This window comes from Panthera tigris, chromosome E1 (genome assembly GCF_018350195.1).
Source record: "Panthera tigris isolate Pti1 chromosome E1, P.tigris_Pti1_mat1.1, whole genome shotgun sequence".
NCBI lineage: Eukaryota > Metazoa > Chordata > Mammalia > Carnivora > Felidae > Panthera > Panthera tigris.
The window spans coordinates 13,161,855-13,175,386 of record NC_056673.1 but is presented as its reverse complement, the minus strand read 5'-3'; the positions used below and the strand labels follow the sequence as shown (position 1 = coordinate 13,175,386).

The 13,532-nt window shown below is 44.3% G+C and overlaps 1 protein-coding gene across 7 annotated transcripts in view; it reads right to left on the bottom strand.

Annotated features, from left to right (window-relative positions):
• The window catches only part of ITGAE (integrin subunit alpha E), a 65,129-nt gene extending 51,826 nt beyond the window's left edge, over positions 1-13,303 (bottom strand). For 4 of the 7 annotated variants that reach the window (XR_006210970.1, XM_042965549.1, XM_042965551.1 and 1 more), the window contains exon 1: positions 12,903-13,302. Coding sequence is in view for 5 of the 7 variants with exons in the window: in XM_042965549.1 (XP_042821483.1) it covers positions 12,903-12,936 (34 nt within the window). In the remaining 2 variants the exon portion in view is untranslated. Of the gene's footprint in view, positions 1-12,902 lie in introns of all 7 variants that reach the window. The other 3 variants (XR_006210971.1, XM_042965550.1, XM_042965552.1) reach the window with 1 other exon arrangement.
• Between the last annotated feature and the right edge of the window lie 229 nt (positions 13,304-13,532).

Below are 13,532 nucleotides of genomic sequence, written 5' to 3'. Positions count from 1 at the left end.
CTTTTATGACTCTTCAGTTTTATGCCATGCTTCCCCATTCAGAGATTATTTTTTTTTAAGTTCACTCATGTTTTTGTCTGTATTTTGGGGGGTTTTGTTTCACTTCTTACACTTGAATCTTTGATTGATCTGCACTCTATTTTTGTGTACAGAGTGAAAGAGGGATCCAGCTTTTACCCTTTCTCCCCACAATTGAAATTGTCTCAACATTTTTCCTTGAATGGCTCGTCTTATCCCCACAGATCTGCAGTATCACCTTTATCATTCTCAGAATTCCCGTATGCATTTGGGCCTCAGCTGGGACTCAGTTCTGCCCTACTGACCACATTGTCTCCCGCTTGGATATGTTCATTAGTCTCCTGACCTTTCTTTTCCAAGTCTTGTCCCTCTGGATACAACCTCCCCATATCAACTGCCAGAGACATTTTAAAAGTATGTCCTGACTATGACACTCCACCGTAAAAACTCTAATGTATATTTACAGAGAAAAAGGGCAAGGTGAAGTTGAGTGTACAGAACTTATCTGTTCAATTACTGTTCAATGAACAACGTTTTGGGGGAAAAAAGCTTTTTGGAAAACACTCTTTTTTAATGACGGTATAATGACTTTTTAATTCCTAAATATACCACATAAACATGCCATAAGAATGATGTTCTGACATCACACATTTATGCAAAAACATACTCACTAATTTACTTAGTAAAGCAGTTTTTAGCCCCACAATTCATAGGAAACAAATGTGAACTGCTCATCTTGTTTGGATAAATTCAAAATGTCTTGTTTAGCATGTACAAGCCAACTGAGACGGCTGAAGGGGTGTAGCTTCTATGATTCTGCAGTCTGTTAAAATGTACAAACTATGCCATGTATTTTGAAGTGCTTTCAGGTTTAGCATTTATTTTTCCCTCAATGTATGCTTTCTGTGCTATAACTATATTTAAACATTTGTTTAATGTTTATTTCTTTTTGAGAGAGAGAGACAGAGAGAGAGAGAGACAGAGCATGAGTAGGGAAGGGTCAGAGAGAGAGGGAGACACAGAATCCGAAGCAGGTTCCAGGCTCAGAGCTGTCAGCACAGACCCCGATGTTGGGCTTGAACTCACGAACCACAAGATCATGACCTAAGCCGAAGCTGGACGCTTAACTGACTGAGCCACCCAGGTGCCCCAATGTGCTGTAACTTTATTTTTAAAGGTAGTTTGAATGCAAGATAACCACGAGTACCCAAAAGACTGAAGAAACAGTGAAGAAATGGTGAATGAGAAATGTACCTTCTCAATAATGACTCCCTCACAATTATCCTCCACTACTCATCATTAAGTCTTCATTTCCTCTCTTAATGAGGACAGTAAACTTTTATTACAGTAAGTTGTATATGTAAATTATATTTTATATTCAAATTAATTTTTTTGGTATAAACTTGTTTTATCGGCCAGCTAATAAATTTTTCCATCAGTAAAAACTGTTTGGGTATATTGAGCTAGATGGAATGAACCACAGTTTTCCCAATGAAATTGATGGAAATAGTTTTTCCAATTAATGACTTTTCACTTAGCAGCACAGACGTTAAAAACAAATAAAAATCATTAGGCAAAGGATACGTTAACGGACTTTTAAGTAAGGAAGAGAAGGAAATATATACATATAAATATGCTGTTCTTCATTCACCAAGAAGATATAAATTTAAAATCTATATGTCTCCATTAACATCACTTCAAAATATATTTTAAAAATTAACTGAATTAAAAATACAAAAATCCACAACCAAAATGGGAGACTTTAATGCTTTAACAAATCTTTCATCAAGCTACAAAAGCACATTAAAGTATCAATAATGATATAGAAGATCTGAATATCACAACTGACTAACAGAACACTGTACCTAACAATGGTAAAAGAAACATTTTTTCAAATGCACATGAAACATTTACCCAAATCAAATATATATGAAAGGTCAAAAAGCAAGCCTCAATAAATTTCAATGCATTGAAGTAATTCAGAATAGGTTCTCTGACTACACTGGAATTAAACTAGAAGCCAATAACAAAAGAAAACTATAATAACTTGAACTTCTCAGAAATCAAGCAATGCACGTCTGCATAAGTCAAAAATGAAACCGCCATGGATATTTTTTAGTGATAATTAAGATATGACAAATCAAAACTTGTGGGAAACAGTTAAGGCAGTGCTCAGAGGAAATGTGCAGCCTTAAGTGCCAATGTTAAAAAAGACAAAAAGCTAAAATCAATGATCTACGCTTCCATCTCAAAAAGGTAAAAGAATAGTAAATCAAACCCAAAGAAAGTACAGGAATAAAGATATGAGTGTGTATCAATGAAATAGAAAACTAACTTAGAGTAGAGAAATCAACAAAGCAAAAGTTTACTTTTAAAAAAGCTTAATGAAACTGATAAACTCTTAGCAACATTGTCAAGAAAAAAAGAGAGAACACACAAGTTACCAACATGAATGAAAAAGAAGCCATCAGAATAGATCCTAAGACATTAAGAAATAATGAGGATAGTATACACAACTTTATGCCACTATACTTCACAATTTTGTTGAAATAGACAAATTCCTTGAGATAAAGATTTACCACAACTGATGAAAGAAATGCAAGCTGAATAATCTTGTATCAAAAAAAGTAAATCCCATTATTAAAAATCTTAGGAAGAATTCCAACCCAGATAGCTTCACTGTGAACTCTTCCAAACATTTAGAGAAGAAATACCAAACTTACACAAACTATTCCAAAGAAAAGAATTGAGGGAATACTTTCCAATCATTTTACAGGACCAGAATAACATTGATATATGTTTTAAATGTTTATTTATTTATTTATTTTGAGTGAGGACAGAGAGAATCCCAAGCAGACTCTGCACTCTCAGTGCAGAGCCTGACACGGGGCTCGATCCCACAAACTGTGAGATCATGACCTGAGCCAAAATCAAGAGTTGGATGCTTAACCGACTGAGCCACCCAGGTGCCCTAACATTGATATTAAAACCTGACAAGAGCAAAGACTTAAAAAACAAACAAACAAAAATCAGAAAAAGTCTGACAGGAGCCATACAAGGAAGGACAATTGATGATCTCTCTTGAACACAGATGTAGGAATCCTAACCAAATATTAGCAAATCAAATCCGGTGACATATAAAAATCATAATACATCACAACCAAGTGGAGTTTTTTCAGGAATGCAAGGGTGGTTTGACATTTGATAATAATTTATTTCTTTTTCACATTAACAGGAAAAAAATCATATGATCATTATGATAGAAGCAAGAAAAAGGCATTTGATAAAATCCAATACTGCTCTGTGATTTAAAAAAATCATAGTAAATCAGAATAGAAGGAATTTATATAATCTTATCAAGAATATCCACAAAAAACCGTCAGCAAACATCATTCTTATTGGTGTGTTATTAAAATCTTTCCCTAAAATCAGGATTGAGACAGGGATGACTACTCTCACCACTTTTACTCAACATTTTACTGGAGGACTTAGAGCAGTGAGAAAAGGGGAAAAAAATGGAGCATAGAGATTAAAAAGGAAAAAATAAAACTGTCATTATTGGCAGGTGAAACTATTAAGTACACTGAGAAATCCAACAGATCTACAAACACTGAGAATTAACAAGAGCCTTTTTAGCAAGGTTACTGGATACAGAGGCAATATATGAAGAACCACTGTACTTCTATACACTATCAATGATCAAATAAAGAGTGAACAATTTTTAAAGATGTCATTAACAAAAGATAGAAATATCAAATGCTTAAAAATAAGTCTACTTAAAGATATGTAAAACCTCCATGCTGAAAACTATAAAAGATTAGGAGATATTAAAGATCTAGATACATGGAGGAATAGATCATGTTCATGAAGTTAAGACTCAATAATTGTTGTCAGTTACCACTCTATTGATCTGTAGCTTCAATAGAATCTTAATCAAAATCTCAGCAAATTATTGGGGGGAGGGGTGTTAACAAGCCAATTAAAAATTTATATGAAATTGCACAAGGCAAGAATAGTCTGGCACTCTTAAGGGAGAATAACAAACTTGTAGGACTTGATAACATTACACTATTATTCATCAAGACATTACAAAGTTATAGTCAAGACAGAATTATACTAGCACCAGACAGGCAGATAGACCAGTGGAACAGAGAGTACAAACACATATGATCACCTGTTTTATGACAAAAGTGACAGTGAAGAACAGAGAGGAAAGAATGATCTTTTAAATAAAAGGTGCTGGGTCACTGGGATATCAATATTGAAAAAAATTCATCTTGACTATTCTCACACGATCACACACACACAAAAGTTCTTGATGGGCTGAAATGTGAATTTAGATAGACTGTATATCTAAATGTGAAAAATGAAACAATAAAGTTTTTAAGGGAAAATGAAGGACCCTGGGGTAGACAAATATTTTTTTCAACAGGACACAAAACACACTAATGTAAAGGAAATAACTGATAGACAGATCTTCATTAAACTTAAGAACTTCTGTTTATCAAAAGACACCATTAAGAGAATAGAGGCAAGACAGAGTGAGAAGAGATATTTGCAACACAAATATCTGACAAAAGATTATCAGAATATGTATAAGATTCCTATAGATCAATAAGGAAAATGCATGTAAGCTAACAGAAAGACGTTTCACAAGAGATTATCCAATGGCTAGTAATCAAATGAAAAGGCACTCATTAGACTTCAGAGAAAGGCAAATTAGAACCACCATATAATACCACCACACAACTACCAGAATGGTTAAATGAAAAAAAACAAAACAAAACAAAACAAAACCCAATACCAAGAGTTGACACTGATTGGGAGCAACTAGAACTCTACTGGTGAGATACTGCTGGTAAGAATGTAAGTCAGTACAACCCCTTTAGGAAACCATTTGGGAGCATCAACTCAAGTTGAGCATAAACTGAATAGTCACCAATGGAATACTCTACAGCAGTGAAAATAACCTACAACAAGGTGGCTGCATTTCAAAAAACACAGTGTTGGGTGAAAGACTAGGAACAAACCAGATCGTATCGTATAATTCCAGTTATACAAAGTTGAAAACAGGCAAACTAATCTATGCTATTGAAAGTTAGGAGAGTGTTACCCTTGGGGGTAAGGTAATGAATGACCGGAGGGAGTGATAAAGGGTATTTCTGGGCTGTTAGTCATACTCTGTTTCTTGAAATGGGTGTTAGTGGCATGGATTTGGTTTAATTTGAAAATTCACTAATCTGAATTTGTCCATTGTATTGTGTAATTCAAAAAAGTTTATATAAAAAAATAATCGCAAGTTTCTGAAACACACGAATATATAAACATTCTATACGTTAATAATAATATTTTGGAGAGAGAAAAAAAAACAAAAATTTTAAAACTGCATTGGTTAGCATTGGAAGTAATGAGGGCAACCATCCCTTTACTCTGAAAATTGTTTACTAAAAGGAAAATATTAAGTAGTTTTCTTGTCTTCCCTATATAAATTGAATTTCAGGATCACCAAATAGTTCTAGTTGATGTGGGAAGAATAATAGAATCATAAAAACACAACTTGGCAAGCCATTATACAATAATTAATTCAGGCCATGACCATCAATGGATGAAACTACTAGAAGAAAGTTTGGTAGAAAACTTTACAATTAGACTGACACCACCTGAGCCCACCAGTCAATCTTAATGTCCCCAGGAATACTGGGTCCTCAGACATATGTCCCTCTGAGTGTGATACCACAGGAAGATTATAGGAGCCCTAGACTCTGTGTTCCTAACAAGCTCCCAAGTGATGCCCACGCTGCTGGTCCTCAGACCACATTTTGAGTAGCAAGTCTTTAAAATACTTTGGCAAAAGAAACAAAAAGGGGGGAGTGAGATAAATCCAGGAAGTATGTCACAACCCCCCGAAAGTTTTAGAGTGTGTTTGCCAAAACAGTTAAACCTGAATTTAATGAAGTCATTGCCACCAACATCCAGGTTTTGGGAAATTCAGGGGATAGAAGACAAACTGCACCAAAAGGAGGAAACACACAAACCCTGAATGAAGCTGTTCTATAAGAAAAGTGACCAAGATCTGCAGTAAAGGAAAGACTTCAAAAAGACACACAAACCAAAAAATTGGCAAGGGGGCCACTCTAGACTAAGAGAGGCACAACAACCAAATGTAATGTGGACCTCGTTTGGATCTTGACTTGAACAAACTTATTGTTAATAAAAAGATAAACGGAGACAGGAAGATTTGAATGTGGACTGGGCATTAGGTAATACCTCAAAATTATTTTTAACTTTGTTAGGTGATTAAAAAAACATTGTGGCTATGTGAGAAAATAACCACACAGCTCAGAAACCTGCACTGAAGTACTTAGGGGTGAAACGACACAATGGTTTTTTGGGTTTGCCTTAAAATAATGTTTCGGAAACATTAAAGTGCTAGTGAATCACCCAAGTTTCTTATTAAAATACAGATTCTGATTCAGTGGATCAGGAGTGGGACTGAGAGCCTCGTCTAATGAGATCCTCAGTGATGCCAGACTGCTGGTTTGAGCAGCACAGCTTTCAAGGAAACCAAAAGGGATAGTGAAATAATGCAGCCAGTGTGACGGTCTATCTGGGCGATGGTATATTGAGTTTGTGACTGTTATTTCCTCTGCTTTTGTACATGCTTCAAATTTTGTTCAAAAGTCACCTTCCAGAGGCTCAAGTAGGTGGCACAATGTGAGAGGGCAGTGTTCGAGCTCTCATTTCTCAATTCCCAGGCCCTCTCCCTGAACCCGCACAAAGCAGCCATCTGTACTTTATTTCGTTCCCTTTATACCTCGGCCTTGCCCAAAATGATTTGTGGCAACTCATAAAAGTATACAATGCATTAAGATAAAACTAATTTTGGGGCGCCTGGGTGGCTCAGTCGGTTAAGCGTCCGACTTCGGCTCAGGTCATGATCTCACAGTTCGTGGGTTCGAGCCCCGCGTCGGGCTCTGTGCTGACAGCTCAGAGCCTGGAGCCTGTTTCAGATTCTGTGTCTCCCTCTCTCTCTGCCCCTCCCCTGTTCATGCTCTGTCTCTCTCTGTCTCAAAAATAAATAAACGTTAAAAAAAAAATTAAAAAAAATAAAAATAAAAATAAAATGATTTCTTGAAAAACTGTATAAATGGATAAACTTCCTTGAAGCCAAAGTAAGGATGAAGATGATAAGCTATATTACTCACAGTGTCCACAAAATCAGAGGGAAAAACTTATCCCGGGGAAGCAGAAAAAAAAACAAAACAAAAAATTTCCCTGAGGATTCTCTTCATGAGACCACTGAATGAATGGGGGCAGAGTGGGGTTAAAAAAACAACAGCAGCAGCAGTGAATGAACAAACCTACATCCCAAGTTACCCGCAGCTGTTATTCGTGTCCTCCCTGCCATCACCCAAAGTACAATGCATAAAACACGACCAGACCGCAAGCTGTTCCCTGTCTGGGGGCCATGGATCACTTTGAGAATGGGATGAGAGCATCAGAGCCTTCCCCACCCACCCAGCTGTATCTATGCCCAAGTCTTAGCTCTGCTCTACTCCGAGGTGATCTCCTGCCTTGCCATCTTCACCATTCAACTCCTCCAAGAGGCCTTCCTGACCTCCAGACCCCTATCTGGGCCCTCTGTACCCCTGCAAACCTTCGATCACAAACTGAAACTCTCCTGCTTATCTCCTTGTTTATTTATTGCCTGTGACTCTTTCTCCCACCACCGGTGAGCCCCTCTGAGGGCAAAGACTGGGCGTCAGCCTTGTTCATCATGTCATCCCAGGGCCTGGTAGGTGGCCTACACCTAGTGCGTGCTAGATGAGTGAACAGGGCTCACAGGCACCTCTGTAGCCAACCCATGGATCCTCAAGGGTTCTAGATCAAGACCCTACATGGGGAATGGGGAGCACTGTTCTCTGTGAATACAGGAGGATTGGGCTCAGGCTCCTTGGCTCATTTTACACCAAGCCCTGTGTTTGTTGGTCAGGCAGGTTAGGGTAAGCAAACTGAGTAGGAGAGAATTAAAAAGTAAGAACGAGCAGCTTCTTCTTGCAAGGAGTGACTAGGAGGCTTTCTTTCCCGTTTTACCGTGTAACTGATAGACATGGTTTGAAACCCCTGAGGTAAGTCCAGTCTCCTCACCTGGGCATCTGCGGCATCTCCCTGCCCAGCCCAGTGCCCCTTCTGCCAGGTCTGCTCTCCAGCCGCTTCAAGCTCCTCTACACCTCACTCCCTGAACACCATCCCCATACCTCCCACCTCTGGGCCTTTGCACAAGCAGTTCCCTCTGCCCGCATGCCTTCCTTGCTCTCACCTCTGCCCCGTCTTTGGGGACCTGCTCAGGCACTAATCCAGATCCTCAGCCAGAGTAACTCACTGCTCCCTGAGCCCCCACCACATCCCACAGTGTCTCTGTCTGGCTCTGACTAAGTCCTGTCTAGGTCAGAGTGATCTGTGATTAAGTCTGTCTCCCCCCAAAATGTGACCTAATCTGAGTCATCCATGACAACCCCCTAACCACAAAGCCCGGTTCAGCACAGGGCCGGGCCCAGAAGAGGTGTCCTGGAACTGTCAGAGTAGGTCAGAGATTCCTGTTCCCCACCCCACCCCTGTCCCCATTTTTGCTGTTTTCAACTGAGGGATCGTGGAGCAAGAACCCTGAGGGGTGGGAAAGGGGAGGAGACCAATCACAGCTACCCTCCCGGAGCACCTGATTCCTTCCAGGCACCACACTGGGTGCTGAGGCTCAGAGAAGTTGAATTATTTGCTTGTGGCCCATCAGCAGATTGAATACTTGTGTCTAGGGCCCAGGTCTGCCTAATTCCAAAAGCTTTAGTAAAAGCTGGAGGCACTGAGGGGTTGTTAAACAGACAAGAGGGTCACAAATGGTCCCAGAAGCTGGGCACAGCTCCCAGCTGTGCCAGCAGCTCACTGAGCCTGGGCAGAGCTCTGGGTTAGATAGTTGGTAATGAGGTCAGCGAGAACCTCCTGTGCAGGCATAGTGGCACGAGAACGTGTGTGGAGGGCAGCACCATATTCACTGAGCTTTCCCAGTTACCAGCACCCACCCTGAGAGCTGGCTGGTGCCTAGGATCTGCCAGCCGTAGGCCACCTTGCTAGAGCAGACTCCCTCCAGGCCCCTGGCATTTTACTTTTGCTTGGGCTGTCCCTAGATCAGGCAACTGCTTCCTTTCCTACTGAAACAGAAAAAATAGCATGGGTCCCAGAGGGAGACGGTCCTGTGTTCAAATCTTGCTTTGCCACCGAGTTACTTAAGGACCTTGGGCTTGTCACCTCACCTGCTTCCCCATCTGTGATAGAGGGCTGTGCTGTGCAGAGCAAATAGGGCAATGCCTGCCCAGTGTCTGACACACCGGAGGCCCAGTGTGGGCGCTGACGTCAGCATAAAGCCACAAGGGAGGGCCTGTCATGCTCCCTCTGACAGCCTTACCCTCCATCTCAAGCCCCTCTTGTGTGCTGTCAGACATGAGAGCCCAGCCAAACCAGTGTCTGTCACCACACTACCCACAAGCCTGCCTCCCCTGAGCTGTCTCCAGCCACATAGGCCTTCTGAGTCAGAATAAGACCCTCCCTCCATCCTGTCAGCCAGCATCGCTTCCCCCTCAACCATCTATCTTCCCCCAACACACTGGGCATTTTAAATACACATTCTCACGCCACTAGTCTCTGTTTAGCAAACTCAGGCCCAGGGGGAATGGTTTGCCCAAATTTATACTAGGAGCTGGCTGTAGAACTGGGACTAGAGTCAGGTGTCCTGACCCGCCACTCAGGACACCCAGAAGGGCCTTGGGGAAGCTCTTGCCTCAGAGCCGCCTGCAAGGTGCCTGTCCCACAGAGGAGCTCACTTTCAACCCACCCACCCACACCAGTCTTTCACACAGGAGCCTCATCATCTCGCCTTTCTCCAGGACTCCACCTCCCAACGTGCAAGTCTCACTGTTGCCACCCTGCTCAAGATCTGCTGTGGCTTCCCGTTCCCCTCTGGGTGAGGTCTAAGCTCCCTTAGCCTGGTACTCTGGCCCTCCACACTGCCCACCAGCACCCTGGACCTCTCCAGCCTGACTGCCCCACATGCCCCCCCATATATACCCTGTAAGCCGACCTCCCAGCCAACGTTGGAGACATCTGGTTCCCAAGTGGCCTACAGTCCACACCTGGCTTGTCCACAAACACCGCACTTCGCAGATGTTTTTCCTCTGCTTGCAATGCCCTTTACCCATCCCCCACGCAGGAGACCTGAAGGAATCCTCAATGGATCTGCTGGCTGGGGCTAGAGGTTTCTCTGTGTGTGAGTGCAGCCGACTTTCTCTTCACACAGGGGACCCAGGACAGGGATTGGTACACGCTCACCCCCAGGGCTCAGCATGTTCTGGCTAGGGGTAGGGGGTGCAGGATAGACAATGTCAGAGCAGAGAGCCTTCTGCTCTCACTCAAGCCTTGCCCTGCATCTTCCTGAACAGACTCCTCACACTCCCCATCTTTGTCCATACTGTTTCTACACAGAAACACCCCCCGCCTCACTCCAGCACTCTATACTTGCCAAAGACCTCCTCCATCCTCAGGGCCACATTGGACACCGCGGTCCCCCATCCCTAACAACCAAGGTTTGTCATTATGTAATTGCACACAAATATAGGGGTGTTCCTGGGGCAGAACCAGGACTGACACCTTCCCAACCCCCCACAAAGGCCCAGCAGGGCCACAGGCCTCAGCCTGAAGTTGGTGCGACAGCACAGCGGGCCCTAGACTTCTGGCTCCTTCTTCACCATTGTAAGGTGACCCAGGGAAGAGAAGTTAAGTGGCTGGGGTCACAGAATGGCTCAAGTGTAAAAACTAACCTGGGGATAGCAGGCTGCATGGTAGCAGGATGAGATGGGGCTAGGGGTGTGGGTATGGGTAGCTCCAGCATCACAGTGTGTCTGTGTATCTGTTCCTGACTAGAAAACTCTTTGATAACTGATATTATCTCATCTGCTCCCACAGATGAGAAGTGGACACCACTGTGGGTGGCTTGGGAAGGGTGGAAGGTCAGGGTCAGGCCAGGAACAGTCTGGATTCTCTCCAGCCTAGAGAGGCCCAGCCTGGACCTGGAGTCATAGTCTGAGGGGTCCCTCCCACCTTCGCTGCATCTCCTCGTCACTTTCTCAGACTCTCCCCAGCCCTTAAGACTCAGCACCAGTCTCACCTCCTCCAGGAAGCTCTTCAGGATTGGTCCATCCCTCCATCCCACCTCACAGCTCAGAGCAGAACTGTCACAGCTTTATTTCTCCCACTCAGACTGGAGCCACTGGGGCCTTGCTCTTACACCCTTTCCTTAGCTTAGCCAAGCTGAGGGCTCAGTGACCTCATTGCAAGCCTGCTCCATCTTGCTCTCTGCTGTCCACTGGCCTGGAGACTGTCTAGGCCCCAGAAGGGCTTTGATAAATGTCTCCTGGATTGACATTACTGAAAAAGGTGCTGGGGCAATGGCTGGTCATGCCTTAGGCCACAGGAAACAGAGACTAGCAGGAGCCCCAAATGATGCCAGGGTTAGCATCCCAGGCCATGGGGTAGTCTAGAATTTGGGAGGCAGGACAGAGGCCTGAGCTCGAGCCCCATTTCTACTGGTACTTGCTTGTAACCCCCGACAGTCACTGCACCTCTCTGGGACCCGGTCACCTCCTCCATTCTGAGAGGGGGGAGGACCAGAGTCTAGTCTAAGCATCTTTTTCAGACGTACTTGGTGATGGGGCATCAAAGCCATATGCCATAAAAAGTGTGAGATTTTCTCCGCACTATGTGACTGAAAATAAAGAGAAGTCTAAACTGTAAAATAAGGAAAAGGAAGTTCAACAAAGTTTCGACCTTTTCATAATGACTATTTTGAACATCAAATATGAAAATGTGTCCAAAAATGGATGCTTTGCTGGTGCCCTACATGTTTGGCCTGCCTCCTGGTGACCTGGCCCCCGGCTAGATGCTAATTTTGAGCTCCCTCCAACAACGGATTCAGCTTTCTCAGACACTGTCTAGTACTCACTTGCTTGCCCCTGCCCATCCTTCAGGGAGAACTCAGGCTCCCAAGAGCCTTGAAACTGTATCTGTCTGATGTCCATCTCATTCTTCTGTCAAGTTTCTGCCCAATGCAGGAGACCCCTGGGGAAGCTTGTCCAGATCACTAGGCTGGACCACCCTGGCTTGATCTGAGCGGCCTCCAGGGGCTCACTGACCATGTTGAATCTCAACCGAGGCCATCTGGGCAGTTGCCGGCTCATGGCTTGGCTTGCCCCAAGTGGTTTCCGTGGTCTCCTAGAAATGGGACCCCCAATCCGGGAGAAAAGGAAGTGGCCCCCTCTGTCCACACACAGGTTCTCATACCAGCCCTAACATCAGAAACAGGAAGCAGACTCTCCCAGTACATTCGCCTTCTGCCACACAGACACCTGCCCCCGTCTCTCCTCCATGCTCACCTTCTCACAGGGCCCTCACCCTCCTCAGCTGAACCCATCTGTGATGGAAGAGGGTGCTCTACTGGGCAGGATGGGCATCATCAACCTCCATGCTCAGAACAAACTCACACAGACCCAGGGACCCACCTGTAAGGGGTGCTGTAGAGAGAAAGCCCAGGGCGGGTAGGGGAGGCTGGCTGGAGGAGGAACAGGGCGGCAGAGCTCTGGAATCTGAAGCCACAGGCTGTTGGCACCGTCAATAGCCTCAGAAGCCCTTCTGAGCAAGGCTGGGGATCCAGCAAGCAAGAGTACCTCCCTGAGGGATTCCCCACTTTCTCTGACTTCTGGCTCTGAGTGAGCCCCATTTAGACACACAGGCTGTGCTGAGGGCACAGCAGTCTCTCAGGGCAGGGGGTGAGGCTGACTTACTGGTCATGTAGAGCAGAGTGTGGAAGAGCCACATCCTAGCTGGAGCAGAGGCAGCAGTGTGGACCTCGGCCTATTCAGCTTCCCCTCTTCAGCTTGGGTGGCCAGAAGGCGGGGTCAGAGACACACAAAAGCAAGGACCCACAAGCAGATAAGCACTTTAAAGTAGACACGGAGGTTCCCACTTGTACACAGCTAGCTGTGTGGCTTCCTCAGCAGTTGTGGGCTGGGTTCTGGAAGCTTACAGACATTCGTCAGCCCTGCTCCACCAGGCACGCTTCTGTGAACGATGAGCCCGAGGTTTGGCCTAGGAACATAGTTCTGGATGTCCTCGTCAACAGATGTTTGAGTGTAGGAGTATTAACCTGGCCATTGTTTACCATTCATGTGTGAGAGTCCCAGTCCCCTCCCCTGTCCTAGTACCCACCACCAGATGCCTCAGCCCAACACCCAGCCTATGGTCCTTGGTGGTGTTTGCCTCAGCAGAGAGAATGAGGTCCCCTTCCCACTGCAAGTGCTCCCACAGCTAGAAACTGGGCTCTTGCACCTGGCTCCCACACTCAAGGCCCTGAGACTATGGAGGGCCTGGTAAGTTGAAAGACCCAATGCACTGACTGAAAACACTGGCTCAGT